The sequence below is a fragment of the Kogia breviceps genome, chromosome 19, assembly GCF_026419965.1.
Source record: "Kogia breviceps isolate mKogBre1 chromosome 19, mKogBre1 haplotype 1, whole genome shotgun sequence".
Taxonomy (NCBI): domain Eukaryota; kingdom Metazoa; phylum Chordata; class Mammalia; order Artiodactyla; family Physeteridae; genus Kogia; species Kogia breviceps.
The window spans coordinates 12,908,131-12,927,829 of record NC_081328.1 but is presented as its reverse complement, the minus strand read 5'-3'; the positions used below and the strand labels follow the sequence as shown (position 1 = coordinate 12,927,829).

Sequence of the window (19,699 nt, the reverse complement as noted above, 5' to 3'; positions counted from 1 at the left end):
TGGGGATGGGGACATATGGCGGCATCTTCTTCTGCTTCTCAGGGAACTCTCGGGTCGGCTCTATTCCCCAGCCTCTGCCCGGCCAGCAGCCGGTACTCAGCCGCAAGTCTGCATGCCCTTCAGTCTCAGCCTCTGCCCCCACTCTCAGGACCCATGTCCACACTTGGGGAGGACGTGATTGGCCCAGCTCCCTCCTGCTCAAGATGCCCTTTATGCATCAAGCCTGTAACCTGTCAGACATTATAGATGGTGTGGCCCGTTACGCCCAGTTGAGGCTGCTTTCCCCAAAAGCAGAGCTGGGACAGAGCAGGGAGAAATTTGTATCTCTTGCTCAATAGCCATTCAATCACAGAATTGGGTGTTTTGTATCCTACAGGGCAGTGAGCTCCCTGTCACTGGGAGCATTCAAGCAGAGGCTGGATGTCACAGTAGGGATACTATGGCTTGGAAACTGGGGGAAGCTTACTATGGGGCTTGTTACTTTGTATCCAGAGGTATGACCCCATATTGTGACCAGGGCTGGGGGGATGGGGACGCAGTCTATGGCCCAAGATTGAGAAAGCCACATGGCTTTGAACCCGAGCCCTCTGTCTCCTTAGCACAGAGCTGCAGCCGACTGAGCTAATAAGCAGTTTCGCGGCAGCCGTTTTTCCATCAAACGCATATGCTGTTTCCCGACTTCTTAACGCAGCATGCTATTTATACCAGTAGATCCATTCATTCTTAATGAGCCACGGTTGTGGATTGTAAAATGTTTTATTTTCAGACAGGATTGCTCACTGCCCAGAGCCAGTTGTTGCTATGCCGCCTTCCTTCTTTCTCTGTTCCTGAGAAATGAGTGTTTTGGAAGCTCCTCGGGGCACTCACCTGCCCTCTCCCCCACTCCCTACTCACCCCCAGTGTTTCCCCAGCAGACTCAGGACTTGCCGTTTCTACCACATCAGCCTGGACATGGTACATGAACTCCCTGCAGCCTTCAGAGCAGCTGGGAGTGTGTGTTGTAGGGGGCAGGTGGGGGGCAGGCTGGCCGAGGCTTGGAGAAGGAGGCAGAGTAGAGCAGGAGGGCTTCAACGTTTGCAGGTGGGATGCCATCTGTCCTGGGTGGGTTGGACATTTGCCAGTGTTACAGGTTGCAAACTGATGGAACAGTGACTCAGTCCGACTCACTGCTTTAAATTCATTGACAACTTTTTTAAAGGTAGAGAGTGTTCATTAAAAAGAATATGGGGGCTTCCCTGGTGGCGCAGTGGTTGAGAATCCGCCTGCCGATGCAGGGGACACGGGTTCGTGTCCCGGTCCGGGAAGATCCCACATGCCGCGGAGCGACTGGGCCCGTGAGCCATGGCCGCTGAGCCTGCGCGTCCGGAGCCTGTGCTCCGCAACGGGAGAGGCCACAACAGTGAGAGTCCCGCATACCGGGAAAAAAAAAAAAAAAAAAAGAATATGGAGTTCTGGCTTCCTTTTTGAAAATCAGAACGTCTGGCAATACTGCCCCTCCCTGGAAAAATTGGTCAGGCTAAGTGTCGGCTTCCCCCTTCACACAGGCCTTGCAGTCTCTGGTTTGCTGCAGTCCCCGCCCCTCCCTATTGTCTCTCATGCTCTTTGAGCATCACCCTTGCTGGGTTATTAAGGAGGAAGTGAAATAGTTCTTGTTTCCACATCCCAGTGAAAGAGAGAGACTAGAAGTTAGACCAACAGGGACACCTGTTGCAAAAACAGTGGGCGCACGTCTCTGTGGAAGTGAAGGCTTCTCATATCCAGCCCACCTCACTCACTGACCCTTCACCTGACCGGTGGGAGACAGGATCCTGACCGTGGCACATCTGGGCGTCCTTTCTCCGACCTTGACCCCACAAATCTCGCCCACAGCAGTTCTGCGCCTTCTGTGGAGGTGACCCACCACGGGTGACCCGCCCCCAGGGCCTCGCCAATAAGGGCTTAAGAGGTGAGGCCTTGCAGAGCTCCTGTGTTTTAATAGGGGATCCTCGGGCAGGAAAACTTCAGTTTTTTAAAGTCCTCCTTCCTCTCTGGGCCTTGGTTTCCCCGTGAGGAGGATGGGGATGTCGGAGACTGGGACAGAGAGTCCGTTCTCTTCCAACTTTCGTATCTCTTGGTTCCAAATCCAAGGGGATGAGACTTTACAGAGGAATTTCTGACAGGTGGTAAAGCAGCTCCCAGACTGCGTCTACCGGAAAGACCAGCCCCATTTTATCAGTGGCCCCGTCTCACTCCCTCACACACACACACACACACACACACACACACACACACACACACCGGGTATGTGCTGCCAGTGAAATCCCCTCCCCCTTCCCCCCACCTCATGCCCTGTGTTTGTGGTAAACGGTCACTAAGTGCTTATGAACTTCCTGAATCTTCCTTTCGCGGTCCTGTCCCCGGGATTGTCTCTAATGCTTCATTATCACCTTCTCTGTGTCAGTTCATCTTGTACCCTGCATGGGTTCTGGAGTCCTGGGCAGCTGGAAGTACCTGGGCTTTCTAAATGTATAAATATAATAGAAACCACCAAATACACACACAGATGTGAGCCAAAGAGGACTGCTCAGAGAGGAGGGAGGAGAGGCTGCTTTTGAACCACCTGGGGGGGTGCTGTGTGTCCAGCCCGGCACCCTGAAAGCCATTGACCCCGGTCTTCATGGTGTAGGTCTGCTGTTTGGGTCCAAAAAATAAATAAACAAAAACAAGTCATAGCTGGACAGTCCTGTCTGTGGCTCCCACTAGCCGTTTAGGGATGGGAATGCCATCCATCCCAGCGGGGGCAGGAGAGGGGGTGGTGGTGCTGAGGTGCCCGAGCCCCCTGTGAGCCCCGCTTGGGCAAACACTGACAGTCGGTCTTCTGTACGGCCCCTGTTCTTCCAGGCTCGGCTGAGGGCCCGGGTGCCCCTTGCCTGTTGGTCTGTGCAGGTGAAAGAGGCAGGTCTCAGGCTTCAGCTGCCGTGGACTGCAGCCCATGCCGGGCTCTGTGCGTTGGTGTAATCCCCCGACACCTGTGCTGCGGGTACTACTGTCGCCCCATTTTATAGAAGAGGAAACTAAGGCAGATAATTTATATTGTAATCTCGGCGCGGTCCGAACGAGAAATCCCCATGGTGTTCGGGAAACTTTGCCCTTTTCCCAAGTCTCAGGGAAAGAGAGGCCTGGCCATGTCTTGCGCGGCTGCGTTTGGAAAGAGAAGCCCGTGCGTTACTAATTTGTCTTGACCTTCGGAGCCCTTGGTGAAGCCAACCTCTAGCTTGGTGCTGGCGTGTGTGAATGGAGGGGCCACCCCCAGAATAGAAGCCCTGAGCTTCCAGGAGCCACCATTGTGCCCACTGCTGCGCCCCACCCCTGCCCCCTGCAGCCCTCTTGCCTGTCCCGGGCATCTTCGCTGGCCTGGGGGTTGATTTTCCAAGAGCAGGAGGCCCTCATTAGCCGTACCACAGAGGTCAGGGGCATGGCTCTCGCTTCTAATTTGCCCCAACTGGATGACAGCCTCAGCTGATTGGATGACTCCAGCTGCAAGGGGAGGTCTTGGGACTCCTTGCCCCCCGCCAACCCTGCAATCCCCATCTGAGCTGAACTGGGGAAACAGGCCCCACCCCCAGGCAGCCCGGCTTCAGCGGAGCAGATGACCGCAGAACTCTCGCCAAGTGCAATACAGCGCACCCCTCTCCGGCCGCTCACCTGCCTCACCGTGTGGACCTACAGCTTAATTCCGCCCACCCGAGATTTCTCGGCCCTTGGGGACCCGGTGAAGTGAATAAATCTGGGCCCGCCTGCCCTATCTGATTCCAATAAAGCCCTCGGAGATAACAGTGCTGATTCCACTCGGCTCAGCAGTCCTCTCCCCAGGCCTCTTGTCCATCACGGGGTGGAGGCCCCCCCACGGGTGGCGCCAGGATGATTTCCGCTCGCTGGTCCAGGAGTGGTGGCAGAGGCTGGGAGAAGCTGTCTGTCCGGTGATCTCCATACAGAAAGGAGGGGCCGGGCCGCCCCTGCCTCAGTTGTTGCCCCTGGGGTCCACATGGAGTCCGGGCAAAGCTGGCAGCCCAGCCCCCCAGCTAGGCTCTGAGATCAGATACCATGGGCCTGAGCGGGGACTGAGATTCCAGCCCCGGCGAGGGAACCTGAGGGTTACACCCTGAGGCCAGACTCTGAGGGGACGTGATAGACAGAGACAGAGACGGAGACCCAGAGACAGATGGACAGACATGTGCAGAGACTGGAGAGTGAGAGAAGCCGACCAAAACAGAAACAGGGACCCAGAGACAAACCCAAGAAGACTCAAAACACACAGGGACACGAAGACACACAAGAGAGGGAAAGAAAGACAAGAGAAGCAAAGGCAGAGAGAGAGCTTTTTTTTTAAAACCATCAACAAGAGCGGCACAAAGAGATGAAGTCAAAGACAAAGGCCCCGAGACACACAGAGACCTAAAGAAGGACAGAGAGAGAGCACTGACGTCATGGAGTGGATGAAGATGCATTTTGCATCCCAGCAAAGGAACTGTCAGGAGGTGTGCACCCACTTTGCTTCATCTCTGCCGCAAATCAGAAGCAATAACCTGCCAGAGAGAAAGCCAGACCAGCCCCTCGTCCCCTAGGTGCCTGAGTCTAGAGCCTTCCTTTTGAGCCTATCCTGGCCCTGGAGAAGCCCACCACCTGGCCTTTGTGTTTCCTGTTCTCTGTCAGGGATGCCTGGCACACCCCAGTCCCAGCATTTCTATCTACCAAAATCATGCCCATCTTTAAATTCCACCTCTTCCAGGAAGTCCTTCCTGACTTCTCCTTTCCCTGAACACTCTCCACCTCCCCTACAGAGTATCATGTTCTCTCTGGAAGGAGCTGTTCTTCTTATCTTCCATCCGTCCATCTCCCATTCTATCTGGAGCTCCTTCAGCCAGGGCAGGACCACAGGATTTCAGTGCTGGCTACCACATCACTATTGATCTGAGTATTCATGTTCATTATCTGGTACCTCCTGTCTGTCTGCAAGCCCCAAGGAGGGAGTTAATTAAAATCAATGGCAAATGAATAAGCAAGCACAGGAAACCCTCCACTCCCCAACTCTCAGTTCCTGGCCGGGTCTGTGCTGTCCCTGCTGAGGTCCCAGGTGGCAGCCTGGAAGGGGGACCAAGGAAGGAGAGCTCCCGGGTCCCACTCCCCCACCCCTCCTTCTGTGGTGGTCCTGTGACTATCCCCACCTCAGAGATGAGGAAACGAGGCCCAGGGCGATCAGGCAGCTGGACAGGGAGGGTCGTCCGGATCTCCTGACTCTGAGTCCAGGAGGGAGGGAGGGAGGCAGGCTCTGAGCCTCTCTGGCTCCACCCAGCCCATCCCTGTGAGGACAGGCCCCCTGGCCTTGGGACTACCTTTCTTATTGTCCAGACTCTGACTCTCTGGGACCCTGGAGGGAGTTTCCAAAACAAAGGAAGAGCCTGTCCTCGGCCCGGGGTTTGGAAGAAGAGAAGGTTTTGCATGCACAGTGCACTCCTCTCCCCAGAGCCCACTCATCCCGTGTCCATGGCAACGGGCCTCCGACAGCCCCTCCCCCCATTAGTCTGTGCCTAGCTCAGGCCGAGGCCACCATCGCCTGGCTCTGTCGTCCCACTTGAGTGTCCTTTTGGGAGAGGCTGCAAAGAGGCGCCTGCTTGGTGGAAAGCCCGGCCCGAGCTGGCTCTCCACCACCTTGCCGACCACCGTCAGTCCTGCTCTCTCTGCACCGTGCCTCGTTCTCTCCCCGGGGAGGCTTTTTCAGAAAGCCGTCAACCCGTGTTTGCTGAGTGCCTGCTTGGCCCAAGGCCCAGTGATGGGGGCTGAGGGGAGGAGCCAGACACCAGTTAAGACGTGAGCCTGCCCTGAAGGGGTTCCTGGTGCAGTTGGGGAAGTCGAGGCAGGTGTCTGTAGGAAAAGAAATGCAGTGCCAGGGGTTGTCTGAGAGGGACCAGAAGAGCTGCCCCAGCAGTTGTGGGGAGAGTGAAGGAGGGCCCTGTCTTCCATCCTTGGGCTGGAGAAATTTTCCGACAGAGGCACGGTTTGGATGGGTTCCTGGAGGATGAATTGGAATCTAATTTTCAAAAATATGTATAGGCTCGTACAGCTTTTTGGACTTGCAGTGCTTTTTGTCCTACTTGATCTCTTGATCTTATTTTATTGGTAGTTGTTATTGTCTCCATTTTACAGATGGGAAGATTGAGGTTCAGAGAGATGAAGGTATTTGTCCCGGAGTGTCCAAAGCAGAGCTAGAATTCAGCCCTAGCTGTTGGGAGTGGACTAGACGTTTTTCTCACACGCACTGTAGCCCCTGCCTCTGGCGGGAAAAGGCATGTTGAGGAGACAGAGGATGAACTGACCTGCCTGCAGGGGACCAGAGCCCTTGGGGTGAGGCCAGACCAAGGGGTGCCCTGCATCCTGGGTGAGGAGGAAAGAGCAGAGATTCCAACAATAGTTAGGCCTGGGTTCAAATCCCAGCTCGGCCTCCAAACAGCCTCTGAAGGCACCTAGTGCCTCCAACGTCTTAGGAAACACAACTTGGAAATCTGAGCTCCCCTGGAAAAGGTGAGTCCACCCGTGTGAGGTTGGCCCGGGCACGGAACATGGTGAGTGCAGAGGCCAGCTCTGTGCCAGATGGTGTGAGCCATGAGTTCAGGATGCCCCCCATCAAATAAAATAGCTCCCTCCCATTCATCAGGCACCGACCATGTGCCAGACAGTGCCTGTGTTATCGCTATTAATACAACAACCCAGGAAAGGATCCATCATTGCCCCATTTCATAGGTGGGCCTGCTGAGCACAGAGAGGTGAAGAAACCGACCCAAAGTCCCACCGCTGGGAAGTGGCAGAGCCAGGACACTGTGTGACTCAGAGCCTCTTCACCACCACTGCACCTCGCTCCTGCCGCCACCAGACAGAGCCCCAGACCTGGGAGGCATCTTGCTGGGATTTCAGGCTGCAAGCCTGGCCCTACTCCCGGGTGGGGCAGCCCTCACCTGTCCCCATGGGGACAGCTCTGTGACTCTTCTCTGCAGCCGTGCCCGCCTGGTGGGCTGGGTAAGGCTAACTGGGGATGTCTCTGCATTCCCCAGGGCCTTATCTTTCCTTTACATTAAAAAAAAATTTTTTTTTTTTGCTTTCAGTATGCAAAATTTTCCACCATCTGCTTTGCCTTTGGCAGAATGTTTGCTGAAAATATCTCTCTCCCTCTCTAATTCCCGTAATTTCTTGGGGCTTTGGGAGCCTCCAAGCAGAGCAGCACATGCTCACAAGGGCCTCCCAAGCTTACAGGCTGCTGGCTGTCCTTGCGCCAGGCAGGAAGATGTTGTGTGGCCCAGAAGTGACATCTCCCCGCCTCTCAACCAGAGTGGGGCACTGGGGTCTCTCCACTGATGGAACAAAGCTGACCGCAAGTTGAATCCTAGGATTCAGACCCAGAGTGGCTGTCTAGGTTGGCCTCTTTTTGTGTGTGATGAAGCCCTGAGAGGGTCACAAAGAGAGATGGTGGCAGAGCAGAGGCAGGAAGCAGGTCCCCCAAATCCCAGTGCAGTGCTGTGAGGTCAAGTGGCCAGCATCCTGCCTGTCCCCTGGACCGTCCCAGGCAAGGTATCTCTACAAGCCAGCAGCTGCCACATGTTCTTTGAGGCAGTCAGGAAAGACTTTCCAAAGGGGAAGACGTCCCCCAACCTTCATGTACCAAAACTCTGAGTTTCCATGGTGACAGTCAAATTGCAAATCCATCCAAGAGTGAGCCAGGGGGAAAAAAAAAAAAAAGCTGGCCTCTTCCCAGAGAAGCGGGCATGGCTGGGGCTGGGGCTGTGCACTTCTGAGGATGAGAGCTGGGCAGAGTTGGGTAGCCCTGCTGCAGCATGATGGGAAAATCTCAGGGACGCCAGGTCCCCAAGCAAGTGGTCCAGGGGCTCAAGGCACTGCAGAGGGGGAGGCCCCCCTCCTCCCTGCCTCCTGGCAGAGCCCGGGTGAGTCCATTTAGTGACACCTCCTTCTTGGGGAAGCTATCGGGACAGTCTTCTCCCTGGTGTTTTCCCATTTTCAATCTGAAAATCAGGCGTGGGCAGAATACAAGCGCTGGTCACTGACCAAACCATCCTAGACTCAGCCTTTGGGGAATTAGAGGAAAAAAATCAGCCTTCCGACACACAGAGGGTTTTGCTGAGGATGGAAGAGCAAGAGCCAAGAGCTTTATGAGCCTAAAAGCTTTGTTAATAGACCTGGAAGATTTACGATTGCAGCTGCCTCGGGTTTTACAGCAACATTTGGAGGGGGAGGAAGAAGAAAAACTTCTTCCCTTGCTGCCGGAGGAGTATTTGGATAAACAGCTTTTGCACTGGGCTGTGTCCAGGGATGTTCTCTGCAGTGTCTCCTTGGTGCGTTTCTTTCCCACTGACATAAGTGCCGAGGCCAGGTGTCAACACTGCCGACTTCCTTGGGTTTATTCCTTTCGAGTGGGGTTTATTAGAGTGGACTAGAAATGGGATTGAGTTTGCACCACAGAGACCTCTAAGCTGAGGCTTGGCCCCCTGCTTGAAATCGCAGACACAGTGAGCAAGGATGCTTGAGCCGAGGGAGACGTAGCCAAAAGGGATGAGTTGCTGGCCGGCTGCTTCGCTGCTCTGTGATGTCTTTGTGAGCTCAGTTGTCATGTGGGGCTGTTCCCCTCTTCCATGGCTGTGGCCCTTGTCTATAAGAGGAGACAAAAAGCAAGACAACTGACTGTCACTTGGGGAGGTTTATTATTTCTAAACCTTGTACCGCGTAGGCACCAAGTGGGAACTAGGCAATATGGCCCCCGAACCCCACCTCCAGGGTTGGTGCTTGGACAACACATACCCCTCCCAACAAAAACTGCTCCCGCAACATAGCATAGCAGTCTTCTTGCAGCTTAAGCCCACTCCTAGCCCAACACTGTGACCACGTACCGCAGAGGACAGAACGGGGAGTGGAGTGAAGAAATAGGGTGAATGAGTAGCCACCATAACCCGAGGCCTGGGATGTCCTTTCCCATCGTCTCCTTTCAAGCTCTTGGTATGTTGTGCCCTGTGGCATCTGCGCGTGAGCACCAAAGAATCCAGGCATTCTTTCCATACCATGGAGCCCCATGTCATGTTCCCTACCCGCCACTGCTTCAGCCTCATATTCTCCACCCTGCCCCGGAATTTTGAAGGTCCTGCATATCAAACATGGGGGAGACGGAACATTCCAAGTCAGGAAAAAGGAATAAATTATCCGTAAGCATCTCTGCCAAAGAGATGGGGAAACCAACGTAGAGCACAGTAACCGTGTTCCGCTCAGGGATTTCCCGCTGCTTAACAGGCTGCTGGACACCCCCCTCCTCCTTCTGCGGGAGGGGGCAGAATCCTCCCCAGTTCCTTTGCATCTGCCCCAAGGGAGACGTGGGGAGCTGCTCGCTACCTCCTGCCACCTCCCACTCCCTTCGTCTGGGGACCCACAGAGTTGGCATTTAGTCAGTCAGTGAACGAGCCAAAAATACGTAAATGCTTATAAAACTGATGCCCATAAAATCGGGTCTCGGTGGATTCATAATCAGAGAAGCCCAGTCTGGGACCTAAAAAGCAGTTGCAAAATAAGTCAGGCCTTTACTGGCGTTTCTCAAATATTGTAAAGGGGGCATGTGGACCACAACCCCTCCCATCCCCATCTCTTTTTGATTCTACATCACAAAAGCCCAGAAAGCCAAAGCAGAACTCTTCCTTGAGGGCAAGAAGGGAAAGAAACAGCAGAAGAGGCAAAATCCTTGAGCAGACAGAGGAAGGCAAAGCTGGAGACAATCCTGTTAGCACCGTTCTTGTCCCACCCCCACGGGTCAGGCTCTGCGGAAGCACGCTAGCCTTAACTGTGGTGCAGTTTGTCCCCTGCCCTCCAGGAGCCTCTCGGTCTGCTGGGGGAAACACACACAGAACACTTAAAGCGGGAAGCAGTTGCTGCAGGTGTAGCAGAACACACAAGGCATTCAGCCAGACAGGTGGGAGCCATAGGGAAGGCTTCCTGAAGGAGGTGGTACCCGAACTAAGCCAGAAGAAGAGGGGTGGGCAGGGCATTCTGGGTAGAGGGAAGCCAGTCACTGCGGGAGGTGCTGACCAGCAGTTTGGCAGGAGCCCCAGGCCGTGTGGGGCCAGAGGAGCCCCAGATAGGAGAGACAGTTGTGCGGGGTGATGCTGAAGAAGTAGTGGAGAGCAGGAGTTCAGGCTTGATCCTGCAGGTCCCGGGGAGCCTGTAAAGAAGGGTGAGCCAGGATCTGTGTGTTAGCAGAGCCTGTGCAGAAGGAGGTGCCTGTGGATGGGGCCCAGCTGGGAGGTGTCACAGCAATCCAGGCTGGAGACGATGAGGCCTTGAGTGAAGCAAGGGCAGCGACCAGGGTAAGGAGGCCACTGATTCAAGAACCGCTTAGATGAAACTGGCAAGATGTGGGGATGAGGGAGGGAGAAGAGCCAATTAGTCATTAAAGCTTTCGAAGCACCGCTGCCCTACTGTGGAAGCACAGGGTCAAGGATCTCTTAGGCTGATGTGGTCCTCCGGCTCCAGCCCCTCTGGTTGCTTGGTTCTATGACTTGTGACTTTCCTTAGCTGAAAGATGACACAGGCTGAAGGCATGAAGACCTTCCAGAAGGCTCTAGATCCAGGTGGAAGCTACATGGCAGAGGTCCTGCCATTTCCCTTCCTGTAACCACTGTGGGCTTCCCTAACTGACCAGACCCTCTCCCTGGTGGGCCTTAATGCAATTTCAGGATTCCCCTCTGCACGCTGCTCCAGAGGGGCCTAGAGCATCAGATGAAACCTATTAGCCGCCCTTGATATAGACTGATTTTGTTTACAGTATCATCTCCCACCAAACATGTCCCTATGGCTCAGGCTCGTTCTACAGATCAAGTAAGATCGTGCTTCCCAGGGGCCTAGCACAGTGCCTGGCGGAAAGCACTCAACTCCCTCTGTAACCAGCATATTGCATTCCTGGGGAAGACGCACTGACTCTTACCCCACCCGCTGAGTTAGTCACCTATGCGAGCTGGTTACCTGCGATCCCAAACCTTTCTGTGTGGTTATACTTGCTATTATAATTACATCATTTAATTAAATGTTATATAAATTGATGAAAAAAGTCAGGAAGGACACAGAGTCGTTTCATTAAAACCAAGACTTGGGAAAGACTTGGTAGAAGTCACTTGCTTAAAAAAGCCATTGAATTAGGTGTAGGCAGCACAACTGTAAAAAAAAAAAAATGGGAGAAAGAAATGGAAAAATAGAGGATTCTTGCTTGCCCATGTCTTCAAGATCTGCTCCAGTTTAAAGAAACTGAACCTGAGAATCACAATGCAATATGGATGCAGTTTAGACACAAAAGACCATGTGGGTTGGTCTCAAAGAAGCACCCAAGCCCTCCATCAAAAGATTGGCGAATGGATGTACATTTCTATGCTCAAAATTAAAATGGAGTGTTTAATGTATGAATAGATCCTGTATTATGACTCCCACTGTTGATTAACCAGCCAAATCTGGTTGCATTTAGTCCAGAAAAGAGGGTTTCCACCACAGCAGGTGCCCGCTGTGGGGGCTCCCCTTCCCCTCCCCACCACCGGGGCTCCAGCCCCACCAGCCTTGCTCCTTCTGTATTCACAAGACCCCACTGGGAGTTGCTGGAAGAGCTGGGATGAGAGCCCAGGCCTGCTGGCTCCCAGTTCAGTTCTTCTGGTGGAATCAGAGTGGTTACAGACACAGGCTGTGGAGCCAGGCCGCCAGAGTAAGAATCCCACTGTGGGCAAGGGCCTCGGTTGCCTTGCCTGTGAAATGGGGCCAATGCTATCTCCTATCTTGCAGGGTTATTCTGAAGCTTCCTTGAGTTAATGTATGTCAGGGGCCTGGAGCCCTCCATCAGGGTCAGCAAGGACTGGAATTATTCCTGCAGAGCATATGGCCGGGCACCTTTAAACGTTGCCAGATGCAGTTGGGCCCGCACCAAAGGGGGAATCAGCTCCTCCCAGCAAGATGCTTCTGATCCAGCCACAGGGAGGGGGTGATGGGTGGAGATGGCTGCCTGAGGACTGAGCCCTCCCTGCCGGTGCTGGTCATACTGGGCACCCCCCCCCCACCCCGAGTCCCAGCCTCCTCACACCGGGACTCACCTCTTCGACTGCCAGAAAGGAGTACGCTGCCATCCCCATCCCTGGACCACTGTCCCCGTGCCCCAAACACCAGGGCCGGCGGAGGTCCTATGCCACTTTGTCCTGGAAGGAAGAGGCCTGCCCTGGTCCCCTCTGTCTGACACGCCTGCCGGTGGTGGCCAGTGGGGGTGACATCCTATGCTTGTGTCTCTTTTCCAGTGGTTTCCAGCGACAGTGACAGCCACTCAGATCTCAGCTCCTCCAGCCTGGAGGACAGACTCCCACCCACTGGGGTCAGGGACCCAAAAGGCGACAAACCCTGGGGGGAATCAGGTAAGTGTGGGAAGCAGCACTGTTCGTTTCCCAAGCCCCCGGGCCAGTGGCTTTGCTGCTTCCTCAGGCCACCGCTCCCTAGTGGCTCCCCAGCGGGTGGGTCTGTGGAGTTGTTCTAGGAGGCAAAATGGGCCTTCAGCTGGGAGGGCTAGGAGCTAAAGTGTTGGCGCCACCCAAGAACAGATGGAAAGGGGAGTTCCCTGCCGGCCTATGGTTAGGATTCCGGCTTTCACTGCCATGGCCCGGGTTCAATCCCTGGTCAGGGAACTGATCCCACAAGCTGTGTAGAGCAGCCAAAAAAAAAAAAAAAAAAAAAAACACATATGGGAGGGAAGCTCAAGTATATATGCAGAGAAGGCCTGGGGGCACATTTTCCATTCCTTTCCTTTAGACACATGAAGGACCTTCCCAGGAGAAGGACCAGCTTCATTCAGAGTTACTCCAAAGGTTAGAACTGGGATACTTAACATGACATTTCAGGCTGAATTTAATACCTAAGAAGAAAGCTTTTCAACAACTGCCTCAAACTGGAAGGAAATGGAAGGCTGGGTGATCTTCTGCCAGAACTGATACGGAAGGAATTCCTGCCGGGGGTGGCAGTCTGGACTAGGTCAGAGATGCCAATGCCTGGCACTCCTGTGCCCATGGCAGACATTACCAGTTGATCGTGATACTCTCTCCCACAGAGCCCGACATGGCTTCAGAATCCTCCTCCATGCAGTTTCCCCAGGGATCAGTACCAGTAGGCAGGGCTGATGCATGAGGTGAAAACTGTCCCTGGACTAGATGATCTCTTAGGCCCCTTCAAGCTGCAGATTCTCTTTTAGAAAAGGATGGAGGACACTTACCTGCCAGCCTTGGTTGCCAGGGCAGGTTTTACACTGCGCTCCTCCCACTACCGCAGCTCTTGTCCCCTCTCTTCACACCAGCTCTCAGCTGCAACCAAGGGGTCAGGAGGTGGAAAGATGGAGTGCAGTCTGCAGGCCCCACCTCTGCTCTCTGGGCCAGGCAGGGGCTAACAACCGTGTCTGAGTGAGGATCCTTTAGTTTACAGAGGCAGCAGTGAATGTCCCTCTTGTTGGGTTAACAGAAATTCACACGCTTCCCCACAACACCCTCCTTCTCCGAGGGCAGGACAGGCCCATCCTCACTGCCAGTTTGCATGTGGGTAACTACTTGTTCCTTAGTGAAATGATCTCAGGGCCCATTCGATTGCCTTTGTAGGTTGTGGACCAGTCGGCAGTGGCCAGAGGGTGGGGTCCCACTAGAACATGGCAGCCATGTGGATGGGGAAGAGGGGGTGGTGGTTCCTAGGGGAAGGGTCTCTGGCAGATGGTTCCATAGATACAGGTCACAATTCCAAATGAGGAGACTTTAGATCAGTTCCTTGTCAGGCTGAGATGGTCCCTGTCTCAGTTCAAGGCCCAAAGGACCCAGCCCTGAACCATTCATGTGGTTTCTTGCAGGTGGTGGCGTGGAGTCATCAAAGATGGGGCCTCCCCGCCCACCCAGCCACCTCTCAGGGAGCCAGAGCAGCCTGGCCATCGAGACCGGACCGGCTCTGCCGACCTGCAGTGGGGGGCCCCACCCTGGCCGGACCCTAAAGGCCACAGTGAGTACCAAGCTCCTCCTTCCAACCTACCCACCTCCTCTCTATCTGCCCCCCGCCGGGGGGTGTTTTCAGTTGTCTGCGCTGGAGAGTGCTGGGGGGTGTTTTCAGTTCTCTGCATTTTCGAGCCCTGTGCCAGGTGCCCATCGAACAGAGGCAAGCCAGACCCATCCGTGCCCACAATGAACAGAGAGAGGGACCCAAAAGAACAGTGGTGACCATCCCTATCCATTCTCAGTAACTGTAACAATGGCTGTTTCCATCCTCTGCTTTATGAAATGTATCATCTTTCAGAGCATTTCCCTTCCTGCCTAACAGTCACAGTAACTCCGTTTTCAGAGCACCTGCTGTTCGCCAGGCAGTGCGTGTTCAGGCTGGGCCGGGTGCGGTGGGGGACGGTCCCTGACCTCCAGAAACCTGCTGCGTAGCCGAGGAAGGCAAATCAGCTCACCCAAAACAGAGTCCAGGCCAGGGCAGGCCCAAATCCTAAGAGGGAGGGTTCAGGACCCCTAGAGCTGACGGCATGGAGGCCGGCCGGCCCTTGCACTTCCAAGGTCAACTTTCGTTCTCTTGGCCAAATAGACAGGAGGCTTATTATCCCCATGTGATGGGTGTGGAAGCCGAGGGCAAGAGTCCAAGCTCACAGCTGCCCCAGCCAACCTGAGGTCACCATGCACCTGGGGGACAGGGGAGTTCTCACACTCAAGCGGGAGAAAATTGTGCAGGTGCACGATCGGCGCCTAGCCTCCTTCCAGAAAGAAACGCCAGCTGGACTTAGTGCGTCTACAGCCAGAGCATCACTGTGGGTCGGCGCAGCAGCTGGTGCCCCTGCCGCGCACGGGGACGGCTGCAGGCCCGCTGGGGTGGGGAGTGCCCACCAGGAAACCCTGTGGGCGCGCTCCTCCCCTCCCCTCCCTCCTCCTCCCTCATTTCCCCTCTTGATGGTCATGAGGGACAGAGACAGACTGTGACACTGGGTGGGCAGGTCTCAGGGAGGGAGGCGCCGTGGGCCTGCGCCCTTTCCCCACTACCCTCGCCTCCTGCAATCCCCCCAGAGAGGGCAGTTTGGAACCAAGCAGGCCCAAGCTCCAGTCCTAGCCCTGCCACCTGTACCCATGGGAACTTGGGCAAACCATCAGGTCGAACCACATGAAATTGCATTTTTGTAGATCAAAAACAGTTAAATATTGGCAAATCCGTAAGATTCAACCTAATATTTGATCTCTCAGTGCCCAGTTCCATTATCACTGAAATGGGGACCACATCGTGCCCCTTGCAAGTTGCAGGGAGGGTAAGATCCAGGGTCCATGTGGGGTACCTACCTGAGTGGGTCTTGAGGAACTGTCCAGTAATCGCAGGGCAGGCTGTGTGGCCCAGCACGTAGACAGGGTTCTAGGGCTTAAGTTGTTACTTGGAAAGGACTGGCCTAGAGGAAGGTTGTATGTTCCCATGTCCATTTGCTCCTGCTGGCATCCCAAGATCACCTGCGTTGACTAGCCCAGGCATCAATGGCCACACTGAAGCACAGGGACTGGGCGACCTGCCTGCAAGGACGCAGCACAGCGGAGCAGGGCTGGGCCCAGCACGCAGCCGCCGGCCCTCCCGGGCAGCCCCCCGCTTGGTTGCAGATAGGGCAGCTGCTTCAGGTGCGGGCCGCTCCAGCAAGGAGTCAGCCTTCCCTGCATTTCATTCCCAGAGTTCACACTGTCACTGGGGTGGGACTCTGCCTCTACTCCCCCTATAGTGGCCTTTTTTCTCTCCCCCAAAGGTAAAAGGCACACCTGGGCGAGCCCCTGCTGCTGACGTGGGCTGCGACGGGCCCCTCTGCCTGCCCTGAGCAGAGGCGTGCTTGGTGTGTGAGACAGACTCTCCAGTGGAAGAGCTTGAGAGAGAAAGAGCTGGAGCCAGACCCTCCCCGGCTCCTTCCCGACCAGTCCCAGGGCCCCCCACCGCCAGCCCTGTCGGACGTGACCTCTGACTCAACCAACCAGTGTTTGCGGGGGCTGAGTCTGCTTCCCCCCACCCAGTGCCTTTCTGCACCCCTTCTCTCCTGGGAGCCCCCCTCTCCGCCGCCACCCCAGTCCCTCCCCTCAGCCGTGACCTTTATTTATTGCCCCCAGCCCCACCCCCAGTCTACCCCTATGTTCATTTTAAGTTTGCTCTCGTCTTAGTTGGACTGGAAGGGCCTTCAGACCCACCTTCTGGGGCCTTCCCCTATGCAGTGCAATTTCAGAGGGTGCCAGGCAGGGCTTTCTCCATATTCGTATTCATGGAAAAAGAAATCAGAGCCTGAGCGTGACCCTTCACGCCTGAGCGTGGCCCCGGGAGAGGAACCCAGAGCACGTGGGATGAGAGATCCACCCATCCTCCCCCTTCCCCTGCGGCTCTGAACATGGATGCAGCCTCCTCCCTCGCAGCGCAGGAGCCGCTGTTGAACCTGGCTCTGTTAGGTTTCTTGGAAGGCCTCCTTGGCCTCCCGGAGGGCTGCTGGAGCTGGAAAGGGTTCTGGTGAACACTGTGAATTCACTCACTGAAGAGCAAGCAGCCTTCAGCTGAGCCCCCTGCTGGGCGTGAAACTCCCTAAGCCATTAATTCACTCCTCTTCAGTAGGCTCGGTTTGGCAGAAAAACACTTAATTCAAAGTGTGGGCAGATGCTTCTGGAAAACCTTTCCTGGAGGAGAGAGAATTCGTGATTCTGTGTGTTTGGCGTCCACACCCTCCCTCCTGACCACCCCGTGCCTGGTCCTCGAAGGGCCTTCTTCTCCAGGCCCGCAGGCCCCCACCATTAGCTCTTTTGCCCTAGTCGCTGGCAGACAGTTAAAAAAAAAAAAAAGTAATAAAAACACTGTTTCCCTGTGACGAGTTATGCTTCAGGATAAAAACAATAAAGATGAGAATTTGCATTGAGCCAGCGCGTTGATCAAAAGGCCACCATCACTTGTGTTTCTGAGATGCATCAGTAGAGAAATGGGTGGAAAAAGATGTGGTACGTTGGTTGCTGGAACACTTGCTAAGCCACAGTAAAAGGAATGAGCTAGATCTGCGTGGGTTTAGAAGGGCTCACAAACCTAACGTTGAATGGGAAAAACAAGGCCATCTAAGTAAAAAGTAAAAATACAAGTAATCAAAATGAGTTACATGAACTTATATATAAATGTGTCAAAATGCGTGTAAAATGGGCAAGGATTTGTGGTTAAACACTGTGGACTGAACACATCTGTATCTCCTCTGTCTCCCCAAACCCCACCAAAATGACATAAAGGAATGAAAATGGCATGAACTGCAAAGATGGCAGCAGGTAAGAGAGGTCTGAAAACTTCGGAAGATGGAAGAATATAAATTGTTTAGTCCCAGCTTCCCCCACTCCCCAAAGTGTCTAAGGGAGCTGGCCACCCTCAACAAGCCCATTTTCTCTGCAGAATCCCCCAAACGCTCAGAACATGGAGGGACCAGGTATCCCTAAGGCGGAAGTTCAAGACGGTGTGAAAATAGTATTGGTTGGAAGAAGTGGTTAGGCCCGAGCCCAGATGGCACATGACTGCCCTTCTCTGATCCTGGTAGAAGACAGGTGTACAGCTGGCCAAGGTTGAACTAGAAGGATTCTGGATTGGGAATGGTGAAGCGATGGTTAATGGGGAGACCCTCAGCCCCCTTCCTCTGCTGACAGATGGGCCTGTTTCCATCCAGCCACCCCAAGGCAGGACATTATTGAATTTCTCTCTGGGAAACTGAGCAAAGAGAAAAGACTGACATATCCTGAAACTGACAATTCCCCAGTCTCTACCCAGTCACCACTGTGAGGCCCCCATTCCCAAGCCCTACCCACATGTACAGAGCTTCCTGTTAGCTTTGCTGTGTTACAGTCATAGTGGCAACAGCCAGGGGCACCAGCAGTTGGCCAAAACCAACAGCCGAAGGTACAGAGACTCCAGTACACAGAAGAAAGGGGTCAGAGAACAATCCTCTGAAGATATTTGCCCATGAAACAGGAAGAGAGTGCCATTTTTTAAAAGGAAGTGTTAAAGCTCTTGAAAATTTTTTTAAAATATATGATAGCAGACATTTTAAAAGGCATTAGAAGGGATGGAAGATGTGAGAAAATCTCCCAGAAAGTAAAACACCGAAACAAAGAAGGAAAAGTCAAGACCATTGGACAACCAAAACAGCAGATCCATGCAGAAGGTCTAACCTCCAACTAATAGGAATTTCAAGCCAAGAAACAGAAAAGAGAGGAGAGAAAATTGTGAGCTGCCATGTGGCCAATACCTGTAGATGAAGGTGCACCTGGCCTGCAGGTGCAGTGCAATCACCTGAAGTCTCGCTAAAACAGATTCTCACCCACCAAGTCTGGGCCAGGGGCTGAGCACATGCGTCTGTCGAGTTCCCAGATGAGGCTGCTGGCCGGAGGACCACATACTCTGAGGAACACTGGTCCAGAGCAGTGGTGGTCACCACTGACAGCTCATTGGAATCACTTGGCCAGCTTTACACACACTCCTGCTGGATGCACCCCTCGAGATTCTGGTTTAATCAATTTGGGGCCCAGCCTTGACCTCAGGGTTTTGTAAAGCTCCCCAGATGACTCCACGTGCTGGCAGAACCAAGAACCATTTCCCTATAGAAACTCCTCTGTGTGTGCTCCAGAAGATGTGCACGGGATGTTGAGAGCAGTACCTTTTTATTAGCTAAAAACTGGGAACAACCTAAATACCATCGATGGAAGACGAGATCCATAAATTGTGATCTAGTCAGGCCACGCTCAGTATAGATGACTCTCACAGACAATACTGAGCAAAGAAACAGATGGCAGAAAAAATAAATATGTTATGACACCGTCTATATAGAGATTTTAAAACATGCAAAAATGTTATATATTAACATATATTTTATGCAGTGGAAGAATAAAGAAATGCATAGGAAGGATAAACAACAGCTTTCAAGATACATCTTGAGAAGAAGAGGCACAAGGAACGGTTTCAACTTTACTGATAATGTTTCACTAATCTCAGCGATGGAGAGATGGGTTTGTAATATTTATAATATTTCATTGCATGTCATATTTGAATTATTTTTATATGTCTGAAATCTTTCAGAATAAAAATTTAGGGAACTATAGCAAGCCTTATCATGAAATTTCAGGACACCAGGATAAAAATCCTAAAGAAAAAAAAGTCCTAAGACCTTCCAAAGAGAAAAAAAAATTTTTGAAACAGGTCATATACCAAGGGTCAGGGATTAACATGGCTTTGAAATTCTCAAAGCACATTTTGAAGCCAGAACATAGTGAAGAAGTATCTTCTGAATTCTGGCAGGAAATAATTTCTAATCTGGGTTTATATCCACCCAAATCTTAATGACAGTAGAATGAAGATATTTTCAGACTTGTGAAGTTTTGTTTTGTTTTTTTAAAATTTACCTCCCATGCATTCTTTCTCAGGCAGCTACTAGTGGATGTGCTCCAACCAAACAAGGGAGAAAACCAGGACACAGGAACACAGGAAACTGAGGATCCAACAGAGGAGAGGGGCAAAGACAGTCGCAGTGGCTGTGTGTGGGGGCTAGAGGCCAGGGCCAGCCAGCCCAGATTGGAGCATGAGGACAGGAGAGGTACCCAAGGATGTACAAACA

General features: G+C 53.3%; 1 protein-coding gene across 7 annotated transcripts in view; it reads left to right on the top strand.

Annotated features, from left to right (window-relative positions):
* Nucleotides 1–16,982, top strand: part of RPH3AL (rabphilin 3A like (without C2 domains)) — a 129,972-nt gene extending 112,990 nt beyond the window's left edge. For all 7 annotated transcript variants that reach the window (XM_067020649.1, XM_067020648.1, XM_067020645.1 and 4 more), the window contains 3 exons: nt 12,348–12,461; nt 13,928–14,073; nt 15,839–16,982. In XM_067020649.1, coding sequence (XP_066876750.1) covers nt 12,348–12,461; nt 13,928–14,073; nt 15,839–15,907 — 329 coding nt within the window. In that variant the 3' untranslated portion in view covers nt 15,908–16,982. The remainder of the gene's footprint in view (nt 1–12,347; nt 12,462–13,927; nt 14,074–15,838) is intronic.
* Nucleotides 16,983–19,699: the final 2,717 nt, after the last annotated feature.